The sequence below is a fragment of the Clarias gariepinus genome, chromosome 27 (genome assembly GCF_024256425.1).
Source record: "Clarias gariepinus isolate MV-2021 ecotype Netherlands chromosome 27, CGAR_prim_01v2, whole genome shotgun sequence".
Taxonomy (NCBI): domain Eukaryota; kingdom Metazoa; phylum Chordata; class Actinopteri; order Siluriformes; family Clariidae; genus Clarias; species Clarias gariepinus.
This window is the reverse complement of record NC_071126.1, coordinates 9,145,256-9,169,808: the sequence shown is the minus strand read 5'-3', so window position 1 is coordinate 9,169,808 and position 24,553 is coordinate 9,145,256. Positions and strand designations below refer to the sequence as shown.

Below are 24,553 nucleotides of genomic sequence, written 5' to 3'. Positions count from 1 at the left end.
CATGGGTTTTACACCAAGTCCCCTTCCTGACACACACCTCCCGATTTTATCACACCTTAGGAACCGCACTGGTATAAGTATACGGACTTGTGCACGTCTGCTAGGTTTTTCTATTAGGGAATCAAACCCTAGTCTTTTGTAAGACAGGATGAGATACTAATGGGGTTGCTGTATGCAGCAAAAATAACTATTAAATAGCTATTAAAAACAATGAGATTAAAGTGCAAAACTTTTTATTTATTTAATTTAATGGCATTAGCAACATTAGTATTTGGATGAAATAACATTTTTTAAATAGGTTTATTAAAGTTTTAGACTTTCAGGTTTGTTTGTACAATGTATTCTCATGAGGTGAAAATCCAATTTTTGTTCGAAACAGTAAGCTCTGTACTCCCACCAAACACCTTAAAATTCACAAAGCTATTGTAGTTAATATTAAATTATCTAAAAAAAAGATGCAAAGTCCAATAACAACCATACATTAACAGAATTCCTAAAAAACTATCGTAACACCATCATCATTCAAACAGTGTAACCATTCTGACAAGTAATACCTGGTTGGACTGATGGGAAATAATTAAATGATTTGTAATGACTACAGTATATACAGTACTTTACCTAATATAAGGGAAAAATAAAAGTTGAAGCCTATTAAATTATAATAATAATAATAATTATTATTATTATAAACTTACAACTATATAATTTCAAACACTTTAGATAAAAAACATATTTTAATAAGACTTCAACAGCAACTAGCACAAACTTAGTCCAAGTTCCCAGCCAATTAGTGTGATGGTCAATGACAGCCAAAGCTGTTTGAACATTTAGGTGTCTTGTCTCCAGGGAAAATATGGACAGGTGGTTTTCAACACCACCAGATCCTTCAGGAAGAGTTCCAGTCTACAGGAGATCTCTTCAGTCCCTCTGGCCACTTTGCACTAATTAAACTTGCCATGCACTCGGAAGACTTCCAATGCCTAATTAACAACGTTTTTTCCTCTGACATATGAACACAGTCTTTATAATGAGGCAATGGTGGGTGACTTTCATCTCAGCAGGTCCTCACCTTTTCAGCCTTGTGAGAAAAGCACCTGTGGATGTAGATCACACTGACTGTGTCACTATTTAATTGTAATAACCCTCATTATGGAGTGGAGTCCTGAAAATACATCTTTCTCTAGTTATTGCGTTTACATTTTATTTTATTAATTTGACAGGTGATTTTTTTTTCATTCACATTGACTTGAAGGTTAAAAGCCTTGCCTGCCTTTTGCTCTTTAGTTAAGACCCATGAATGCTGAGCCACTACTATCCTTAGATCGCCTTAAAACTATAAACCTTTTATCACAAACAAAAATGGCTTTAGCTTAAACTCTTATCTGTTTGAAGTCTGAAACTTTTCTGTTAAAATACATTGTACATCAACTAGCTCCAGTCCACTGCTTGATTGAACGTTTCAAGACTGTGTATATTTCTTAAAACTCCACTGGGACTTTTCACTGTGTCTATCACACCATTCGTCTGTGCTTGAAATGGAAAATTGGTCTTCTTGGAGATGGTTACAGCAGCAGCCTTAGCAACATCATCAACAAGCTCGCGGAAGTGCTATTAAGTGAGTGTGGCTTCCTCGGGATTCTATTACTCAAATCTCCAATTGAATTTCCATTTGGTTTTAAATGCTTGAGATTACAGTATGACACTGTCTCTTGTTTTATTTAATGTAGGTTTCATGTCATGTTCAATGTTATCATTTATCTTCTGTTTAAATTGGAAGACGACCTTGGGAAAGGTTATACAGTATAAGTAAAATTATTATTTTATTATTTCTGCTAGAAAAGCATAAGTAAGTAATACTTTACTTTTTTATTGAGAAATATTTAATTAATTAATATGATATTGCTTAAAGTAACGTAAATCACAGCTGACCAGTCAGCAGCGTTACTTAAAACTCACATCTCTTTTCTTCCTTACTCTCTACCTTTTTTTACTTTTTTCTGTCCCTCACACTTTTAATTCTGTACCAGATCGCCATAAGTTTGCCATATGCCTTCTACAAGTATGGATCAAAGCACAAGCTCATGAAAAAAGTTGAGAAGATTTTCAGAAGAGCATGTATAAGCAAGTTTACACAGACAGCAGCAGTGCCTCCAGGAGCTAAATACATTTTGCAAACATGTTTCAAACTGTTATGTCAATGATGAGTGATGTACTCCTGGCCAGAATTGCTAGTGTTAACCAGATTATTTTTATGTTTTTTTTCCAAAAATTTTTGGTTTTCCTTACAAATATAAGCTTTGATTTCAGCACGAGATGAGAATGAAATCAGACAAAAAAAGTTAATCTGTAAGGTATTTGTTATTCGGCTCTGTTGAATTACTGAGAAAAACACACATGGCCCTTGTACATGTTGTGAAAGAAATCAGATTCATAATAATTCAATTCATATATTTTACATGTACTGTAACTAGACTAGTTTTATGTCAATATATACAAATATAGTATGTGCGAATAACTTATTTATGTGCAGCATACAATTGATTAATTTTCTGAGTCCTAGACTTTGCTTACACAGGTAAATAAGGAAAAAACAACTTTAGCCTGGACATAATGACATAGAGTACTGTATGTGATATATATATATATATATATATATATATATATATATATATATATATATATATATATATATATATATATAAAAGTTCAATTCTGTAAATGCAAACTATATACATTGTAAATTGCTATTTGATTTGTTCATTATGTGATCCTTTAGGACATGTATTTATATGCCACTTAAAAAATGATTATTCAATCATCACATAGCAGTAATTTAAAGCATCATCATTATTTTAGTAGCCTGTGGCTGCTCTAACCTCTTTGACAGAGCATAGTGTCAGGTTCATACTTCTCCACCAACGCCTGCACTTGCTCAGGCTTCAGCGGTGGGTACAGAATCTCGTTCAGCCGAGGGTCCCGCTGCTTGTTGTTGATGAAGTCTGTCATCTGATCTACTGTGAGGTATGGCCTGCTCTTAGCGCCACTACAGAGGCAGGGTAAAGGACAGAGAGAAATAAGTGATACAGAGTGGCTGAAGTATGTGAACACCAACAGATGGCTGACCAGAAAAAGTCATGGAAAAATATATTGCATTCAGATGGTATACAATTGCATAAATACTTCATTTAGTTTGAGTCTTTTTTTTTTTTTTTTTTACAAACATAGAGTAAAGTAGCATAGACAATAACTCCGGCTATAATTAAATTTATTGTGATGCATTATCTTTTTCACAGAAACAATAAATTAAGAGAGACTTGTATGGTGAATCGTAAAAAAGCGCCTTAACAAAAAACCTTAAAGATTGCAGAAAATCTTAAATAACCCCTATTTTTTATTATATATTTATTATATTTATTAGTAAATATAATAAATATTATAAAAATATGGGTTATTTAAGATTTTAAGGGGCTTTTTAACATTTATGCAAGTCTCCAATGTTCGTTTGTAAGCTAAACAAGAGTTGTCAGTACAGAATGCATTCTGATTTGTCTGTAACATTTCAGAAGCATGCCACAATACTAAATGTATGACATTTATTAATGAAGTAGGAAAACTTTACTTGTTTGCCTAGTGCTGTTGTATAGAAGGAAAACCCTTTGGAATATGATGATATTGGAAAACAGTGAACATAGTAGTGGGATGCACCAGACAATTATTGATTTATTCTCCCGTCAGACTGACGATGGCTCTCCAGTGGAAACATGATTCATTTCCATATACACTACTTCACCCCAAGGGGCATTTTACAACAGCTAATTCACCATTCAGCAACTGGTTATAACCAATATAACCCGATGCTACAGCTGGTTATATTTCATATATAACCAGTTAAGGAAAATCTATTTCATATCATATCATTTATCCAATACACGATTTAATGTATGGGTTTAATTTGCAAGCTTGCTCTGTTCAGATTGATGGGAATATCTGTGTATCTTTCTTGGACTATTGCAGCCTTCCAGCAGACTATACATTCCAATTTGGAGGGACACAGCAATAAACCTGGACTCAGCATGAACCATAAAATAAGCTTACATTTCTGAGAAGATGGTATCGATGTCCTTCCGGGGACAAATGTTATTGAGGAACACTCTGAATATATCTGGAGTGAACTGGTCCTGGGGGATCGAGTCATTCTGGAGAAGAAAAAAAAAAGAGATAGTAAGTGCTCTGAAGTGCTATTTCTAGAGTAGCACGAGTGGAATTTAATTTAAAAGAAAAAGAAAGACAGTAAAAACTCAACATAGACAGTTACAGGAAAGGTGTTTTATGACCCCTCCCAAAACAAACAAAATAAAAGATTTAGCATTATTTTGCATAAAGTCTTAGATTGAAGATGGGAGAGTCGGACCACTGTGTAAAACCTTTTTCACCACATCCCAAAGATTCTTAAGGGGGTTAAGGTCAGTACTCTGTAGCGGTCGATCCATGTTTAAGAATGTTTCGTGCTCCATGACCCACTGTTTCACAATTTGAGCCCGATGAATCTCCATATTGTCATCTTGGAATAAACCAAGAAATTCAGACAAAGAATGGGCACCTACCCCTTTGCAACAGGGTAAGAAGATGAAGTGATGCACCTATAATGCCTTGTGCCCACTGTACAAGTTTTTTTACTTTATCCAAAATTCTCTCTGATTTAATTTTCTCGTGTGCCCTCTACTGGAATCCTCAATGTACAGTATGAGAAAAAATATGACATTGCCATATAAAAAGTGCAAGCACACTTTTTAACAGCAAATATATTCATATATATACTATAATATACACTACTCCAACACCCACGGTGCTGTAGTATTCTCCGTGCTGTAGTGTTTATGGTTATGATGATGTGTCTCTGGTTTCTGCTTTATGTCTTTGCCTTTACCCAAGTAAGCCTGTTTGACTTCACACATTGCCTGACTACTGCTTGTTGGATGACTTTACGTAGAAAAGAAAGAAGGTTACATTTCAGCAATGCAGTTTAACTCAATTAAAAGAAGTTGCAATTTGTCTCAATTAAAACAAACTAGACTGCTATAACTTAATCGAAATACAGGACTAGTACTGTATTTTAACCACTAACTGCTTTAGTCAGTATGCCTTATAGTGCCTATCTATTGTGGAGAATGTGAGACTTAACAGGATAAAAAAGAAACAGGAGCACAAATAAAAAAAGTAAGATTACTCTTAACAGTAGGTTAAAAAATTGGATCTTGAACGCTATGTCTTGTTTATGTAATGATTCAGTCATGCAGGTTTTTATCAGAGCAAAGACAGAGCCACATTCACAGAAAGACGACACGGTTAGCAAAGGGATTAGCAGTGCTGACATTTAGCTCAACTCAACTCAACATTACAACAACAAAAACAAGTAATAATAATCCTAGCTAGCATTCAACACAACAGGGCACTATTCTACTGTACGTACTGTGTGTGTGTGTGTGTGTTAGCGTTGCTACATATCAGATGTATGTGACTAAAGAGGCAGATGTTTAGCTCAGTGGGAACAATGGCATATTCACTAACATTTTTCACCTTAAATGTGTGAGGCAACATCACAAGTAAACAGTTTTATAAGATTTTTTTTCCCCAGAGGAGATGACTTCAGCATGGCATGCAAAATGGATACCCAAAGATATTATATTTGATTAAATAATAGTTTTTTAACGTCTTATTAGTTTGTTTGTCTTTTGCAAATCAACCTCCAACCATTACCTCATAATGTATCTGAAGAATTGAAGCTGAACGTTGTAATCATGTTATTACACATTTACACATTGCAATATATCTCAGTGCTAGTAAACAAACTCAGCAGCACTGACAGACATAAACCAGAGCTTACTCTGCCGGATGGAAGACCGCAGATCTCCAGCGCATTCTCGACCCGCTTCCTGTCTGCCGAAAACACACGGAAGATACTAGAACAGAACACACAAGAGGCTCTCTTAGGGAAGTGTAGAACATGGCGCAAAAAAAATAAATCAGCAGCAAAATACATTCTACAGACCACTAACCCCACATTTTACATATAAAACTCTGATACACTGTACACAGACACATAAGAAGCTGTAATATCTACAGTACTATCCAATAAACTATTGACTTTAATTTTCTTTATTTTCAAATTATTTTAAGGTGGTGTGATAGAACACGGTTGATGTCGCTGTGGATGAAATCTAGTTTGAATAGAAAATCATGTTGTCATACTTTTTTTTTTCTTACAGCACACACTGACACTCAGGTTGTGTTGTGTTACTCACTTCTTGACCGGGATGGAACCCTCAGGCGTGAGCTGCAGCACTAATCTAGTATACCTGTAAAAGGAAATGAATTCCTTTCAGAATATGTCACTTTTTGCAAATTACAAATAGTGCTATCCATTTGGACAAAGTCATAAACTGTAGAGGCATTTGTTGCTTCACTCTATAAATATTAATGACATTTTGTATATCCCTGTGCATGAATATGAGCCAGCCTCATTTGCCTAACCTCAACAAGCCTTCTGTAAGAGTTTGTTTTCGTGCGTGCACCAGTGCATATCTGTCCCCACGTGTTTCTAATTATAGCCTCTGTGTGTGTCTGTATGTGTGCGTGTGTGTGTGTGTGTCTGTGTGTATTTGTGTGTGTGTGTGTGTGTTTGCACTGCAGGTATTTACATTTTTGCACTCATAGCAGGACGCTCTGCATCAGCACCGGACCACGAGAACATACTAAAAATAGCCTGAATGCAACATGAGCTATTGTTATGGACAATGTCTTTTTTTTTTTTGGCAAATTATTAATGACCATTATGCACATGTTACTGACTGCCAAAGTCATGCTAGTATTTATTAACCATCAGTGTGAACGTTCTGAACTCAGTGAACCCTTTTTTAAACGCCAACCCTGGTCACACTCTGCATAAATAGTCCACAGCACAAGAACATCAAAATTGCTGCTGTAGTAACAGATGATCACATGTTTTTTCTGTGGCTCTGTGCATATTTCACTAATGATAATTGTGCAAATGGAAAAAAAAGGTGTCTGGGGTAAATGAAGAAGAACATACAGTATGCTGTAGCACTTTTAAATAGGACACAGTTGTGAGAGCAAAAACTACCTTTATTTTACTACATCACCCGCCGCTACATTAATGCATTTATCTCAGTGGTTCACTAGCAGCAAGTTTTCTCAGTACGCTAGAATGAACTATGGAACTTTATGGCCCTTAATGGAAAGAAAAACAGCCTGGTTTGATCACAAAAGGCGTTCCATTTAGCAGAAACAATGCACAACCTCATACTGAGAAAGTGTTCCACCTTGATTGGCCTCTAAGCAATAGTGGCATAATGGCATAGTGTGGCAGGGAATTTTATAGAGAAATAATGGTATTTTTTCATTTCATAACTCTCTTATATTATTCTGTGCAGGCATAAGTCGTGGTTTAACTTGAACGCCTGTGATATACTGTACAAAGCATACAGTGTCGAGATTATTAATGTTTACTTTCATAGTCATTTTTTAAACTCTCAACACATATATATTTACTTTATATTGTAATTGCCAAATGCATTTAATTAAAAATTTAAGTAATGTTGTAGTCTATATGTTTTATACAGTATCTAGACAGTTTGCATGCTCCCTGCCTCTATTTCTCTCAGTTTCCCCTACTGGTAGGGTTACAGCTTTTACTCTAAAATTCATCTCAAATTCTTCAAACCTTTATCAGCATGGAAAAATGAACACCCCATTAAATTTACGAGGTGTTCACTTGACATTAAAAAGTATGGTTAAAGCCAAAAAATACTATTTAATTGCCAAAGCAAAGTTTTCTGTTTCTCATAGAAGCAGTCAGCAGGTTGTATCTGGGCATAATACATCTTTTGGCATATGTTTACTGAATATGCCATATATACTGTATAGAAAGCTTCACCCACATGTTTCACAGATGTGTTACACTTTGTAATGTAGTTATATCCCAAAACAATTTAAAAACTGAACAGTTTCATTGGTTCTTGGTTCTAAATATATTCCTAAAATCTATAATTCAGCTCTCATTGTGCATTGTTTATATACGTATATGGTGCATCATCTATGTGCACATGTTAATCGTTGACTTGAACTTTGCTAGACATCTGGCATTGTTATGTTTATTCACATTTTCTCCAAAACACATGCTGGAATTTCCTGCATTGGCACTATTCTAGAATGAAATTTTATTTTTAGGAAAAAAGCAAGGGTTGTTTGACACATCATCTAACAAGTCAGACACTATTCACTCCCAGAGGTTTTTAGTTTTCAATACCGCATTTTCTCAATCCGCATCACTGTAAATGTGTTGTACAGTATGACAGTGGAATATAAGCACAGGTTTAAAATTCATAACATGAGCTAACAGTAAGTGAAAGTCAAATATGATGGTTATCTTTATATTTATACAATATTTATTTTAATAATCACTTAGACTCACTATTCACTTTATTTCAAGCAACTTTACACCTACTAATTCATTTAATTATCCAAATATGGAGGCAGCTTAATTCATAAACTAAGGCAAAAACAGATTAAGAGTGCCAGCAAATACTCACATCCAGCATTAAAATAATAAAGTGTGATCTCAGTCACCAACCATAGCATGATTCTAGGTGTTTTTTTTTCTTGTTTTTAGTTTTAAGTATTTTAGAAACTGCAGATTCTCTCAGATTTTTCATAGACTATAGTTTACCCAGAATATTGCATAACGCAAAATGCATCTAGCTGGTGGCAGACTTACAGGGTTAAAACACCTTGTTGATGTGAAGACTAGACAGTAAGGATAGAAATCACTACGGACCAGCCAATATACTATTAGCGCGATACCCAGGTGCTGATTCGATTTGTATTGTAATTCTCTTAGTATACTTTTTTTTATTATTAAAGTACTAAATTATAGCTTCCTAATAAAAGTTTTCCCTGAAAACATAAAGCAAAATGAATGACGGTCATAAAGAATTGTCAAAATATACAAAGGGGATAAATTAAAATTAAAGTAATAATAAAAATAATAAATAACAATAAAAATAATATTACTACACATTATTAATTGTACATGCCGATGATTGTAAAATTATATAAAGAACATATAGTGTGAGACTTTTCTAAAAGTATGGCTTTCTGTTTTGTTTAATACTACAGTACTGTACCTCTCTAGACAACACACTGGATACATTTTACATTGGGGGTACTAGCTGGACATAGTCCTCAACCTTGTCCCAATTTTTGTCGGCCAAGTATTGATTTATGAACATTTACTGCTCAGTATGGATTCTCCTTCTATATAGCATTTTTATTATTATGCAGGCGGCAGTATAGTTCTACAGGGTGCATTAAAATGGTCCTGAAGTGACCAATAAATCTGAAACTGAAGATAAATCATTAGATCCAGTGAAAATGCTCATTTCTCACATAATGCATGCCTCAGGAGTACCTTTATCTGAACCGGTGATTTAAGGGGGACCAATAGCATACAGATCTTAAAGTAGTGAAAGAAACATGAGGTATTTTAAAGGGGGACACTCACACTTTTTCTAGACAGGACTCCCGGGACACGTTTTGGATCAGGAGGTTGGAGGCCAAGCCGAAGAGCTCATCTGACCACTCCTACATAAGGCAAAAATAAGGCTTGCGTCAAAAAAAAAATTTTTTCTTTTGCATATTTGTGCACACAATATACAACACAATCTACTGTATATTACAACATACAAAGTCTTTAACTGGGTGGCTTTTATACAGCAAATTGTTCTCAATTGTTAGAATCTTAAACTAAAATTCCTTATATGGGTTTAATGGTTTTTTTTTGTATTTTTTAAATGTTTCATTTATTTATTATTTATAATTTTGTCATCCTATTAATTATTATATTTGTAATTCACTTTTATAATACCACATTTTATGTCTGGGCTATATGTATGTATTCCTAGTTGCCAGTGGTTGAGTTTTTTATTTTTACTTCTACTATATAACAACCAGGAAAAGAAAAACTATTCACTATAAACTACTGCAAAGCATTTTTTTTGTTTATTTTTATTATGTGTGTTTAAGCCAAATGCATTTTACAGTGGGGTAATTCATCTTGAATCTGTATCTATAGTCTGAGATACTAAAGTGAGATACTCATTCTAATGTCCACTGCCTGCAACATTTTGCATATCAGCTTATCTGCGTTGGTTGGATCACATGGATGACATTTGGCCAAGGGTTTGCACAAATGGTGTACAACCTTTTCAGAAAACACATAGAAAACACTATACACAATGCAAAGCCATTATATAGCTCTCTATAAAACAACACGCATCACCTAGAAGTGATGTCGCAGGAAAAAATCATTAGTTTTCATTTAATGCAGTGAAAAAAACACAAAGTGCATAGTCAAGACCCTGTCCAGAGACTTGCTGACTTTTTGTCCAGGGCACAACCACAATGTTCAATAGAGACTCCACTTCCCAGCACACATTGCTGGACACAAATATTTCCTCTGAAAATTGCACGTCCCAGCAACTGTCACACTCTCAGTCACCTGATTACTGACCACACTCACCTAAAATCAGTCACTTGTACACAGTAACTCTGTACCAGACCCATCCTCCTCCTAGTCAGTGCTCTTCATCATGAACACTCTCATTTCTAGTCACAATAATCATCATCCTGGGCTTTTGTGGATCTACCGGCACCACAGCTTGTACTTACTTAAACAACTGCTGAGAGCCCAGAAAGCTTTGCACAGAACAGAATCCACACTGAATATCAAACTCTTAAACATGTGTCTATTGATGATAATCAGGAGGCACTGCAGCAGAGATTGCATATTTATCCCTTCTTGTCTCCCGCCTCCGTCAGTTCAGTCTGTGTTCTCGCACTGACTGCTGGAATTGAACGTAAACGCATCACCATTAAATAAAGGTACCCCCTTTAGTCATTTAGTTATTAGTCCCCTCAGCGCTGGAACAGCAACAAAAAAACTTTCTTAAGACACTGCTCAAGAACTGCTTCAAGTTTATAAAAAGGAGATAAATGTGAATTTCATGTTCACCATGTTCCCTTTTATTATTCCCAGGATACATCATTTACAATGAAAGAGTTTTTTAGACTTTTTAGAACAAGGTTTCTGCCATGACAACTCCATCCCCAAAACTGTAAAGACGCTGCAGTGATTTTTACAGATGCTTCATTTGAGGATTCAGCACTGTTGTACACCTCCTAACCCGAGTTCTTAAAAACGGGCCAAAGCACCTTATATGGAACAACGCAGACTTATTTTTTTTTTATTTATTTGTTTAATTCAAAGGTGTAGATCACCTGCACACAGGATTAAACAAATCCATTCACAAAAATAATTTGAGAGGTAACTGATCAGGGTTTTCATGTATGATTTTTTAACAAGCCTTTCATGTCCTTGTATAGCTTTTCTGTTTTACTGGGTTTGTGTGTTTTCCTGTTCACAATATCTGTCTTTGCCCTTTCTGTTTGCAGCTTGACCTTCAATTACACTTTTGGGAAACTATAACATGGATTGCACACTGGAGGTTGAACTTGTCGGGTAGGCTACTGAATAAGTCTATAGTTTGTCTTCTCTTGTAGCATACCGGTGATATAATGAATCATACACTGTACATACAAAGTGATTATGCAATGCTTACCTTAGCCACCTCATCTTGGAAGGACATGAAGTTCAGGAAGGTGATGTTTACCATATCTGGACCAGTCACCACTGTCAGCATTCTGTTCTCAATCCTTCCTGACACACCAGCCAAACCCAGCTGCTCCCGCACTTTAGCATCCTGTAAAAACAGGACAAGCTTGATTGTACATGTGGTTGAGTGTAAAGACCCATACTTTATAATGATGGAACCAACATGACATGAATCCCAATCAACAGAATAATCAGAAATTTTACATATGTATATTACATTATTAATATTTCAGTAGTAAAGAAGAACTATAAAAATGTCATTAAACTTGCCCCTAAGGCATTCGTAATGTCTCCTGTTTTTTTTTTTTTTTTTTTTATTTCTTGTCACTTATTTTTTGCTTTCTGGCTCTATTTCTCTATTTCTTGAGTTATGTTTGTCACTGATAATGGTACCCCTCAACACCTTCATATATCTTTAAATGTTTCTCTAGTTCTGCCAAGAGTAAGTATTTCCAGTTTTACGTTTGACAATAGCTCTTTCTAGACTGCTCACAGAAAGTGCTTGAGGGTTTGAACCTGGTTGAACTTTACAACGTTAACGTGCTGTGACATTTTAATGAGGCACTCTTTAATATATTAACTAGAGGATGGCAATGAAGGTGCAAACCTACAGAGTTTACTTAGTAATTGACACAGTTTTTCTCCAAAAGAGAATGTGAAGGGCGAAAACTGTTACACTAACTACTGCAGAATAATAATAATAATAATAATAATAATAATAATAATAATAATAATAATAATAATGATGATGAAGGAATAATTATCTTTTGCATTAATTTCCGATTTATTAAAACTTTACATCATTTATTGAATGGTTTGATGGCTATAAACCTCATTTTGGAAAATTATTTTTCTCTGGCACACAAGCTTGTCCTTTTTTTAGAAGCTTTGAACTTCCATGTTTTTGAAAAGCTGTATTTTAAAACAGAATTTTTGGAAAATGTTAATAAAATTATCTGTTACTGCCATTGCAGTCACCCCTTCATTAATGAACTACAGGGATGTATCGCTTACTGTCAGCAATACATTTTGCGAGTTGCATGCTGCATGAACACCATATTATGGAAAGGTGTAGTGTAACTAGAGTTCCAAATCTTTCATCAGTTTTAGAGGCCATGATGCATTTTACGGTAATATTTTTAAGGACAATTAAGCAGAGGGATAAGGCAATAACAAGACACACACAGCTGCAGCAAGCCGATGGTTTTGCTATGTCTGTTTTTTTCCATTGGAATTTTTATTCTTTATAAAAATTTTATGTAATGCTGTACGTACTGTAGAGGAGAGTATGCAACAAAATCAACAATTTTCTCTTCACCAGTGATTCATAAAAAAAATACCATCAAAACATGAATTTGCTATTTTATTAATTAAAACTTTAACTAACATACTGCTGATAGTGAATTGTACACTTGAAACACAACTGCAGGCTGATTTATCCATTGTGACAAAACAGTAGGAGATGGAGTTAAAGCATTTTGCAAAATCATACATATTCACATTGATTTAACCAAAACTAGAGGATTTGCCAAATGTTTGCACACACCTTCTTATTCAACAGCCTTTTCTTTTTTGAAATTTTGGAGTTTTAAAATCTCCAGTGTTCTGGAATGTAGAAAATAAATCACTGAACTAGAAAGTGTGTCCAAACATTTGACTAATATTGTATTTTAGCATAATATTTTGACATTTCTGTTCATCACAGTTTTGACTCGAAGAAAACATGCACAAAATATTGTCTATCTGTTTGTAATATTTTTTGCTTCATTTTGAAAACAGATACAGTATTAGTTATACCATCATGCACATGCCACTACAAGGCCAGTCACAACTCTCATTATCTATACCGCTTATTCCAATTCAGGGTTACAGTAATAACAGGAGACGCAGACATCCCAAGATACCCTTGTTTCCAGTAAATATCTTAAGCTCCCCCCTAACCGTCGAGGCGACATCCTTTACCAGCTGTCCGAAAAACCTCAACTGGCTCATCTCAAAGCCGAGGAGCAGTGGGCCTAGTCGGAGCTCCTTCTGAATTTCCAAACTCACCTGATCATGAAGAGTAAGCCTGACCACCCTATGAAGAAATCTCATTTGCTAGGTTTCTTAATCTCGTTCTTTCTGGAATTATCTAACTTTCATGACCATAAATGAGGGACATAGGGACATAAATCGACACTCTTTAGCACTAAGGTTTGATACGGTGACTGCATCACCGAGGAAGCTGCACCCAACCTATGCACTCAATCACATGGTCCCCCTTCCCATCACTCCTAAACAAAATCTTGAGAAACCTAACATCCTTCATCTGGGATAGGTTCTCCCTCTTACCTACAAAAAAAAGCAAGGATAGCAGACTCCTTTTTGACTGCAGCTTTGCCTTGAAATCCTGTCCATGAAAATCACAAACAGGAGAGAAGACAAGGTGCAGCCTTAAAAGAGCTCAACACTCATATTGAACAGGCTTGACTAAACACTAATTATGAAAAACAACTTTAACTTTGTTTAACTACCTCAGTGACTTCAGTTCTGAGCGATCGGTTCAGACTCTGCTTCTAGTCCTACCTCCTATATGGAAGGCATGTCCCTCAGGTTCAGAAGTTCCTTAAAATGCTTCTTCAACCTAACAAATGGTGATAAATGGGATTGAGTCCCTTGCTGCCAGGATTAATGTACACGTACACTACCTACTGTAGTAAAGAAAAGTAGTGGGAAGGAGGTGTGTCCCAGTCAACCAGATAAGAGTAAAAGTCTCCCAGGAGAAAAATGGAGTCCGTAGGATCCTTTCTAAGACATCCCCACTTTTTTCAAGTAGGCAGAGTATTCTATACTGCTGTTGGGTGCATATGTGCATACAACAGTGAGTTTTTCCTCTCTGCAACTCTCTCTGCAAAGTCACGTTGTGGCAACCCTCTCATATAGTGGGAAAAAGTCCAACTGTGGTGCAGCTGGGCGAAGAAGTGTCCCCACACCTTCCTGGCACTGCACACCTTTGGCAACTCCTAAGCAGAAAAGAGTCTACCCCTAATCGAGGAGTTTAGTTCTAGAGCCAAAGCCATATGGGGAAGTAATACCAACTATATCTACTGTAGCTGGTATTGCTCAACATCCCGACCCAGCTCAGGCTCCTTAACTCACCAGTGATATGTTCCACATACCAAGGAAAAGTTTTCATTGTCAAAAACAGAGACGCCATTAAACTCTCCCTCCATCGATATTATTTTAATAGGTTTAATAGACTACATTATATTTTTCTCTCTTGACAGTAATGACTACCGACAGCTTCAGCTTTGTTATATGAGCAGGTGATGAATTACTTAATACCATTTTACACATATAAAATGACTTCCCGGTGTGGTCCATCCTTTAGATACCAGGCAAAAATTGGGGACACAAAATGAACATTAATGTTTTAATAAGCATAATGATGAGTTTGGAATTGGGTTTTGTCATACTTATTACTTGTGAAAGAAACTGCACATTTAAATCTAAATTATTCTCCATCCAATATGACAGAGTAATGAAAAAAAAAAAAAAAAAGGAAATAGTGTCAGAGATTCTGTTAAAACTGTCATAATAAAATGCATTTTTCATTAGCACAAGCAGTGAATAACATTGCACCGTTTTTCTCCTCTATATTGGACCAGGGCATATTCAATAACTCTTGTGTTAATCAGCACACACCAAAAAAATGGGAAGGATTAAGGAGCAGAAGCAAATGAGCTCGCACTAATTTTCTCAATCAAACAAAGAGAGTTGATGTGCTGTGCCAAAGTAATAAATGTCCTCTGTGTGCCCTCCAATCATATCAGGCATTGGCTTCAAGGTACATAGGTATTGTATTAGCATAATCGTTCTGCAGGTAGTGATTATTTTGTTTTACTTTTCTCATTTTCAAGGTCTCAAGTGGGATTTGAGTCCCAAACTTCAATATACAGTAAATGAAAAAGAAGGCAAAACTTTTTTTTTTTTTTACAGCAGGTTATACAATATATAAAGCAGAAATAGCTGTATAACGCATGGTGTGAGATGAATACTTTGAATGCTAACAGTTTGGCTTTCTGTTTGATAAAATGCCATGCATAATAATGCATTGGGGTACTACAATCTATAGTATATACTCCTAACCTTGAATCCCTATATCTGTAGCCCAGTTTAGAGAGTTTCAATGGCATCTCCAACAACATTGATGTGCAAATAACATGATGCAGAACCAAGTTCCTTTTGCATGCTAGAAACATTTCTAGAAGAGCAAGGCTGCAATGACCCAATTAGCCAGGCGGATATGGCATTAGAAGCTTAATCAATAAAGGAGATAATTAAGCCTATTATGTATGTCTTTAAAACCCACAAAGAGCAAAAACCATTAAACCATTGCATTTTTTTTTTTCACTAATGGCAGGATTCAGAGCGGTCAAAACCACCATGCGTGTACTGGTTACTGCTCCACATTAGCAGTTCACACAATTAGTTCTTACTGATTTGTATATGACAGTGAGGCAAGGGAGGAAATATGTGAGCAAACCCACAACATCATGCTCGACTGCTCATGTCTATAAAGTTACAATAATGTTTATTGAATGAGGGCTAAGTAAAAATGCTTTGATTGCAGGGATAGAGTCACTCTCTGGCTCTGTTGCTTTGTAGGCAAGAAACAGAGAGACGCAGGAAACTTATTCGAGTTTTAAAGCCTGCTTCTGGAGAAAAGATTTAATTAGTTTACTAGTGCATTATGGAACTGCTGTTTGTCCACTTCAAAGCCCTGACAAAAGAGAAACTCTTTGTAGGATCTGGTGTCTCACTGTCAGAGAGATTAATGCACTCTCAGTACCAAAATATTGGCTTTATGTACATGTACTTACATACACTACATATATATATATATATTACACGCCTTATTCCTATTTCCTATTCACTGGTCTTTTCAAATTTTTATTTCTTCCTACATGGTAAAACTTTGAGATATGTCAATATGCTCTGTATTTATGCTCTGTAAAACCTTCATGAACAATCTCAAATGAAGTAAGTTAAGTCTTTATTTGTCACATATATATTACAGCACAGTGAAATTCTTTCTTAGCATATCCTGGTGTAACTGGGGTCAGCCATGATACAGCACCCCTGGAAAAGACAGGGTTAAGGGCCTTGCTCAAGGGCCCAACTGTGGCAAACTGGTGGAGCTGGGGATCAAACCATTAATCTTCCAATCAGTACTCAGTGCCTTAGCCCTCTGAGTCACCACTACCAGGAGTGGGTTTTTAAATTTACATTTAGGCATTTGGCAGACACCCTTATCCAGAGCGACTTACATTTTTATCTCATTATACATCTGAGCAGTTGAGGGTTAAGGGCCTTGCTCAAGAGCCTAACAGTGGCAACTTGGTGGTTGTGGGGTTTGAACCTGGGATCTTCCGAACCGTAATCCAATGCCTTAACCACTGAGCTACCCCTGGCCTTTAAATGTACTTGACAATATCGTTCTTGCAAGATCTATTCCACAACCGCTGACTGTTGTTGTTACTTAATTACATAATGCCATATGTTTTATTTCCCAGTTTTGAACTCTCTGTATTGTTATAAATTATGTCCAAACTTTTGACTGGTACTACACACTAGATCTGCATAATCCAGTATGCTGAAGTGCAACAAAATAATGCTGCCATTCAGTCAACCATTTTTGTCTTAAGGTATCCATCCATCCATCTAGGAACCTCTGTAGTCCAACTAGGGACTGTGGAAGCCAATGATGATTACCGTTGCATTTATTTCTATTTTACATCCATCTTATGAGCTCCAGTAAACATGTTCATTCACACACTACAGACAATTTGGGAACACCAATTAGCTTATTCTGAATGTGTGGGGAAACCAGACTGCCTTGAGGAAACACACCAAGCATGAGGAGAACATGCAATGCACACAGACCCCAATGTGGAAATCGAACAGGGACACTGGAGGTGCAAGGCAACGGTTCTAACATCTAAGCCACTGTGCCGCAATATTAATAAAATTTCATTATTCTGTATATTTGACAAGAAAAAAAAGACTTGTCATAATTATAAATAACAAAGTTCTAAACATTTGTTCAGCGTTAAATATGAAAAAGGCTTCAACAATGCAACAGGACGCATACAAAACAATGCACAGAGAATTGTGCATTATAGGTAGTAAATGAGTAAACTTGCACTCTGTAAACAAAAAGGTAAAGTAAAGAATATGTTATCATTTTCTTTACTTTCTTTAAAGTAAAGAATATGTTATCAATTGTAGAATAATATTAGGATAAACCAAATGATTTAAAAATCATTTAGTTTATCCTAATATTATTCTACAATTGAATGCTGCTCCCTCCTTCACTCAAACACAATTTGTGGCTTTATGCTTCATATATTTACCTAACTTAATTCCTATTATCACATCTAGAGGTGAAATAGAGTGGAACACAAGTGCATCCAACAATTTACAGGAAGGTATTACAGCTCTGAAAATAAACCGATTTTGGTGAAAGGTCACAGGGAATGCATTCTCTCATTTTGGATCACATCCTTCCAACAGATTGCACCCAAACATGTTCTTGAGCATTTACTGTGTAATCATTGACCATTAAAATGCCAATTAAGTGTAATTAAATATTTTATCTGATTCATATGACATAGTACATGAGACTAGGCTGTCATAAAAGCTACAATTATTTTCCCACATTCTTTCCAGTATCTTATTTCCATCTTCCCATAGAGGAAACCTTTGTCCCGACATCTCGCTCTACATTTGGACAATTAATAACATTGATAATTAAAATGCATATACTGTATCTCTTCAACTCTGTTCATGTCTCCACTGTAACCACCAGTAACCTAATAATTTAGAGAATCAAGCAAAACTTAACCTTCAGTTTGACAGAAAAACAACGACTTTCCGAGGGAGTGTTACCCATCTGAAAAACTACATTAAGCTGAAAGAACTATTCACTATAATCACTAGTACTGCACTTATAAATCATCTAAATTTGCTGTTACCATTCATCAAAAGATCCAAACAAAGCTATGAGCCTATCTAAAGCTATAGATCATGTCACATTGTTTATGTGGACAATAACACATGGCTTTTTTTGAATAATGAAGATGTATATGCTTCAAAAATCATTGCTGTGACTTTTTCATCTTCTATTTAATTATCAAATGGTAAAGGGTCAATTATATAACCTGCACTTTTCCACTTCAGCAGATCTCCAATTTTATCTAGACAAAAGGTTGCAAGTGGACAATTACTTTCTCATGAGTGGAGGAAATCTATGACTCTTTTTCAAAAACAGAGTGCAGTTCAACAGATCAATCAAATTCATGGGCACATGTACAAAATACATCATATATTGTCTTTTCTCAATATGTCTCTAATTAGTATAATAGAATAGGTGTAGAAAAATGTCAAGATCCTGTATTATATTAAAAAAAACTTAGCCAAAATTACCCAACTAATCCAAATAATATTTCATTCATTTATTTCGGGTCAGAGATTGTTCCAGGTGTGACGAAAAATATTGAGGCAAGGCCAATAGTGCCAGGCAAATTGTATTGTTTCATAAAAAATACATTCTTGAAAAAAGTTTCACTCCAAAAAACAGTACTTAAAAGATCTTCTCTAAACACAGTTATTATTGAGTAAGAGGCAGAAGATGAGACCAAATTCAATGCAGACCGTAAACACTACACACTGAGAGAAAAACCTGAGTGCAATTATGCTAGGGGGAATGCACACTGCGACAGTGCCCTGTACGTCCAAACGAGCACTGCAGAAAACCTTTGCAGTTGTAATGAATCTTGGTACTGATCCTTGCTAGCCTGTACAAAAATGGTTGTCTCTTTTCTGGTGCCATACTCTGACTAATACTCAGGTTCAGGCTGAAGAAGGGAAAAGGTTGTGGAAAAAAGTGTTAGAAAAGGTTGAGGTGAGAAAATCTTCCCAGCAGAGAAGATTATGGAAAAATGCCAGGTTGATGACAGGGCAATGTGCTGACTTATCATTAACTATGCAGCATCAGCAGTGACTAACGCTGAACTCAGTCCTCAGGACACAGTGCTAGAACATCTCCTACAGGGAGAAGCCTGGTCCTATGCCAAGCCATAACCTTGTTTATTCTCAATAAATACAAAATAAATCATCCATCTAATCATTGCACAGAATACAGCACAAATAACCATGGGTATACACGGGGGTGTTGCTTGATGTAAAGCTCAACTGGTGTACAAGGTTACCTGTTACTCAAATTACACGTTTGTTTTCTTGAATGTCTGATGTGTGAATGAAATGTGCTAATGTGTTTTATAAAATTCACTTACTGAGGAGCACATGACCTATTAATAGGGTTCTACCAACGCCCATGGTTTTAACAAGGTTAACTATTCGCATATTTCACAAATTTTTGTAATAATATGTTGTTAAATACACTATTAATTTGCAATTAAGCACTTCTGCCTCACGCATACAGGTTCCGGGTTCGATTCCTGCTTGGCGTCTGTGTGCATGGAGTTTGCATGTTCAGTGGGTTTTCTCCTGATACTCCGGTTTCCTCCCACAGTCCAAAAACATGCAGATTAGACTGACTGGCGATCCCAAATTGTCGGTAGTGTGTAAATGAGTGTGTGTGTCCAGGGTGTACTGGGCTTTGTGCCCTAAGCCTCCTAAGACCCCGTAACACTGTAAACAGGATAGAGCGGTACAGGCGATGAGTAAGAGAGGGAGTGAGTGAGTGAGAAATTGAATGTTGAGTTGGTAAACAGCTGTGTGTGTGTATTGCACTGCTATTAAGCGTATAATAAAAAAGTGGCATAAAGTCAACAAAAAAGACGATTACATAACTGTTTACAATGATTCCTACTGTATGACAATTAACTTTTAGCCAAATGTCAAACTGGGGCTGATTTAGCCAGTGGTCGTCTATACTAATAATCCTTTGTTTGCACTACTCAGTATTTTTCCTTCCACTTCCATGTTACAAGAAAGTAGCCACAGGTTTCAAAAAACCTGCTCAGAAGAACTGCAAAGGATCCTAGTGTGCAATGATGTATCACGTCCCCTAGAGTGTCTACCTGGTAACTCTTCCATTTCTGTAGGAGTAACTGAAGGAGATAAATGCTTCTTGAAGTGGCACTCTGAACAGCTGAACACACTGCGGCCCTGTTTCTACTCAGCAAAAAAAAAAGGAAGAGAAGAAAAAAGCAACAGATCCAAATACTTACTGAGATGTTTTACAGACTCAAGGTTCAGGAGGTAGTTTAAATGATTTTGGATACAACTGTGGTTTATTTAAAAAATTCTCTCAGGAACAAATGGGGAAAAAAAGGGGAAACATATACAAACTAACATGCAAGAACTGGATAGAGTCACTATTAAGACGACTGGTGCTGCTCAAACTCCATTTACTACTGAAGACAGATATTAAACGCACTTCCTGTATAAAGAGATTTTTTTTAACGAAGTTTGAAATAAATTAGAAAATAAACAATGAGTGCGTTTCGAATTGTGATAAATGTGCTGCCACTGGAAAACGTTAAAAGCTGACTGTGTGCATTTAAACAAGTTCCAACAATACTGTATGTTTCATGAACTTGCTGAAATGCTAGTCAGAAGTAAAACTGAAGATTTCCAATAGAGAAAGATTGTTTATTTTAATGAGATTTAATAATGCATTAATAAAACCTAAAAGAGATTCAGTACTGAAGCCTAATTGTTGGGAGGAAAGGTTGTCGGAAAAGAATTGGAATGATCGTTTGTTGAAATCAAATCCGAAAAAAGGACAACAGTAGAACTGCTTTTCAACACTCACAAAGTAAAGAGAACTAAAGAGAGGGGGTCTAAACAGCTGTGAGCGGTAAGAAGCCATTTATCAGCGAGGCAATTTGGAGGCTTAAATAATAAACTGTGGAACAGTGAAAAAAGGTCATGTGGTCTGATGAGTCCAGATTTACTCTATTCCAGAGGGATAGGCATGTCAGGGTAAGAAAAAAGGCTGTCATACAGTATCTAGTGTCTACGCCACAAATATGTTATGATCTTAGGTTGCTTCTGTTGGGGTGGTCTAAGTTCAGCAACATTATGTGCCAGCGAATTAGGAATTAGCCAACTACCTAAATATACTGAATGGTTTTTCCAATAGTTATTTTTTTTCTTCCCTGATGGCATGGGCATATTCCAATATATTGATGCCAGGATTCATCGAGTTTAAATTGTGAAGGAGTGAATTTAGCATGAGACATAATTTTCACACATGGATTGGCCACCACAAAGTCCTGACCTTAACCCCATAGAATGTTTAGGATGTGCTGGAGAAAGCTTTACACAGCCATCCGACTCTCCCATCATCAATACAAGATCTTGAAAAGGAAGTAATGCGACTCCGGATGGAAATAAATGTAGTGATAAAGCTTAAGCTTAATGAAATGATGTCAGTTCAAATTAATTCTGTAATTAAAGCAAAAGGTAGTCCAACAAAATATAGAGTGTGACTTTTTTTTTTGTTTTTTGGCCGTGCAGTGTTTAGAGCCAGTTAGCCCACAGAAACAAACCGGATCTTTTATTACCCTTGGACATTATTGACATTAATAATAATGAATTGGTAATTCATTACTTTTCATTTTTGATGGAAATATTTTATGGCTCTTTCATCCTTCTAACATTGTACTCACATACAGTATATTAGCTCTTATACTCTAGGGACCTTCTGTTCTGAGAGGACATCCATCTGTAAGCATGCCATGCCAGCTTCACACATACGAACTGCAGTGAATATGCCATAATGGGACATCTGTGTGTGTGAACTTGTGCCTGGTGAGAGTATCTTCACCAGCCTAGGTGCTAAAATGATTATAGAGAGTTTCTAAAAAACTAGAGCACATTTTCTGTGATCTAACAAAAAAAACAAGACTTAACAAATAAAATTGAGTTGCACAGACATATGTGAGTGTATGCACAAATATGTGCCATCAGGGCAGATGTATAGATAAATGGTAGAATGTGATTATACAAAAATAAATACTGTGGTACCTCGGGATACTGAATTGAATCTGTTCCTAAGGTGAAATTTTGAGGAAAATCTTTTGAGGAAAATGTTAATCTGTTACAGCCACCCAAAAAATATTACCAATATTACCAATTTCCATTACTATAATTATATTTTGAAATATTTAAACAATCAAAACATTTAGAAAAGACACGTAAATGAAGTAAACTATTAAATAAATAGACATTAAACCTCACTTAACCTCACTTTGATTCCTCTTACCACTTGCTGTTTTAAAAAATGAAAAATGAATGTGGCTCCGTTTTCTTCTTGCTGATGTGCTTCATAACATTCTTGGATCACTTTCCATTGATGCAAACATGTTTACACTGTAAACAATCCTGAGATTTACGGCATGGACAATAATAATAACACTAATAATGATTGTTAAAGGAAGGGGGTGATTAAGAGTGATTGTTACATGTAGGTGTTGAGTATTTTCTTAACTACTGGGATGAAAAACTGAATTACACTATGTAACAAAAATGCTACTTTTTCTTGTTCCTGGGCAGAAAATGTGTCCCTAATTGCTTATGCCTAAAGTAAATGGACCTATTTTCCATTTCAAACTTTCCTTTTGTGACCTGGGTAATAAAAATTTAAAATAGACCCATTTCCCAGAACATTCCTGGTTGAATCAGTGCTGTGTAGCGTCCCAAACAATAGTCTCCACCTTAAATAAGCTGAGCTTCATTACTGGCCAATAAAAACAGCTGCTCAGCTTTCAGATTTGCACATGCATTAGTTGTACATATAGTACTGAAGGATTTAGAGTGCAAAATAAATTAGATGTTTGGAGGTGACGGCTGTCATTTTCAATCCTACATTCAAATATATGTAAAGCTCAGCTCTGCCAAGCTTATTGCATTTCCTTAATTCAGCTGCAGTGTACGTTCCAGGAATTTCAAGTTTGCTTAGAGCTATGACTGCACACAATTTACACTACGAGGCTCAGTTATTATTTATTTTTTTCAGTAGGGAACAAAAACATCAGACTCATGCTCTGGCCCACAGTGTAAAGAATATTCTTGCTTGTAATCATCTTATTTCTTGTGAGGAACTATATGTAAAAAAAGAAAAAAATACTGGGCATGACTGACCAATACTTTATGCACATAGACACAAAACCATATTCAGATTCTAATCACTGCCTACTGGGGGATATCCATTGTTCAAGGTTACATTTGTAGCTATTTCCAACCTATAACACAGTTTGAGAAATATACATTTAGAGTCAATAAAAGTTTTGAACGGTAATAGTTTTTATTAACCTTTTATTAACTATTCTAAGCACTAGCAAAGGTCACATTATGTAAATAGTAAGCCAGTTTAACAAAAATAGCTGCAAAAATACAGCAACACTTGACAAACATACACAACTTTAAGTCTATATAAACAAAACAGGGAGGATACTGTAAGTCTGTTACTAACCATGAGCAGCGGTTCACATCGTATGAGAGAGCTGGCTGGTGAGTGGGAATTGGCTAATGTAGGGCGAAGAAATGGGGTAAAAAATAAATGAATAAATAAATCACCTTTAGTAACCACTTCATCATTAGTCATGGTAAATCTGAAGGCAGTCCAGGTAATATTTGTTATTGTTGGAAAAACCCATCCTGTCCTTGCACGGCATCTTCACACATGGGGCCAATCCACCTACTTAAATATTTTTGGGAAGTGTGAGAGAATTAAAGAGCACGGAGGAAACCCACGTGAAAATGCAAAGATAGCAAGATGGTAACCTGAAC

General features: G+C 35.9%; 1 protein-coding gene across 5 annotated transcripts in view; it reads right to left on the bottom strand.

Moving 5' to 3' along the window:
- LOC128514699 (1-phosphatidylinositol 4,5-bisphosphate phosphodiesterase beta-1) overlaps nucleotides 1–24,553 on the bottom strand; it is a 106,122-nt gene that overhangs the window by 39,760 nt on the left and 41,809 nt on the right. For all 5 annotated transcript variants that reach the window (XM_053488515.1, XM_053488516.1, XM_053488517.1 and 2 more), the window contains exons 4-9: nucleotides 11,697–11,837; nucleotides 9,581–9,660; nucleotides 6,303–6,356; nucleotides 5,885–5,960; nucleotides 4,096–4,196; nucleotides 2,877–3,043 (exon numbers count right to left, since the gene is read on the bottom strand). In XM_053488515.1, the coding sequence (XP_053344490.1) occupies nucleotides 2,877–3,043; nucleotides 4,096–4,196; nucleotides 5,885–5,960; nucleotides 6,303–6,356; nucleotides 9,581–9,660; nucleotides 11,697–11,837 (619 nt within the window). The remainder of the gene's footprint in view (nucleotides 1–2,876; nucleotides 3,044–4,095; nucleotides 4,197–5,884; nucleotides 5,961–6,302; nucleotides 6,357–9,580; nucleotides 9,661–11,696; nucleotides 11,838–24,553) is intronic.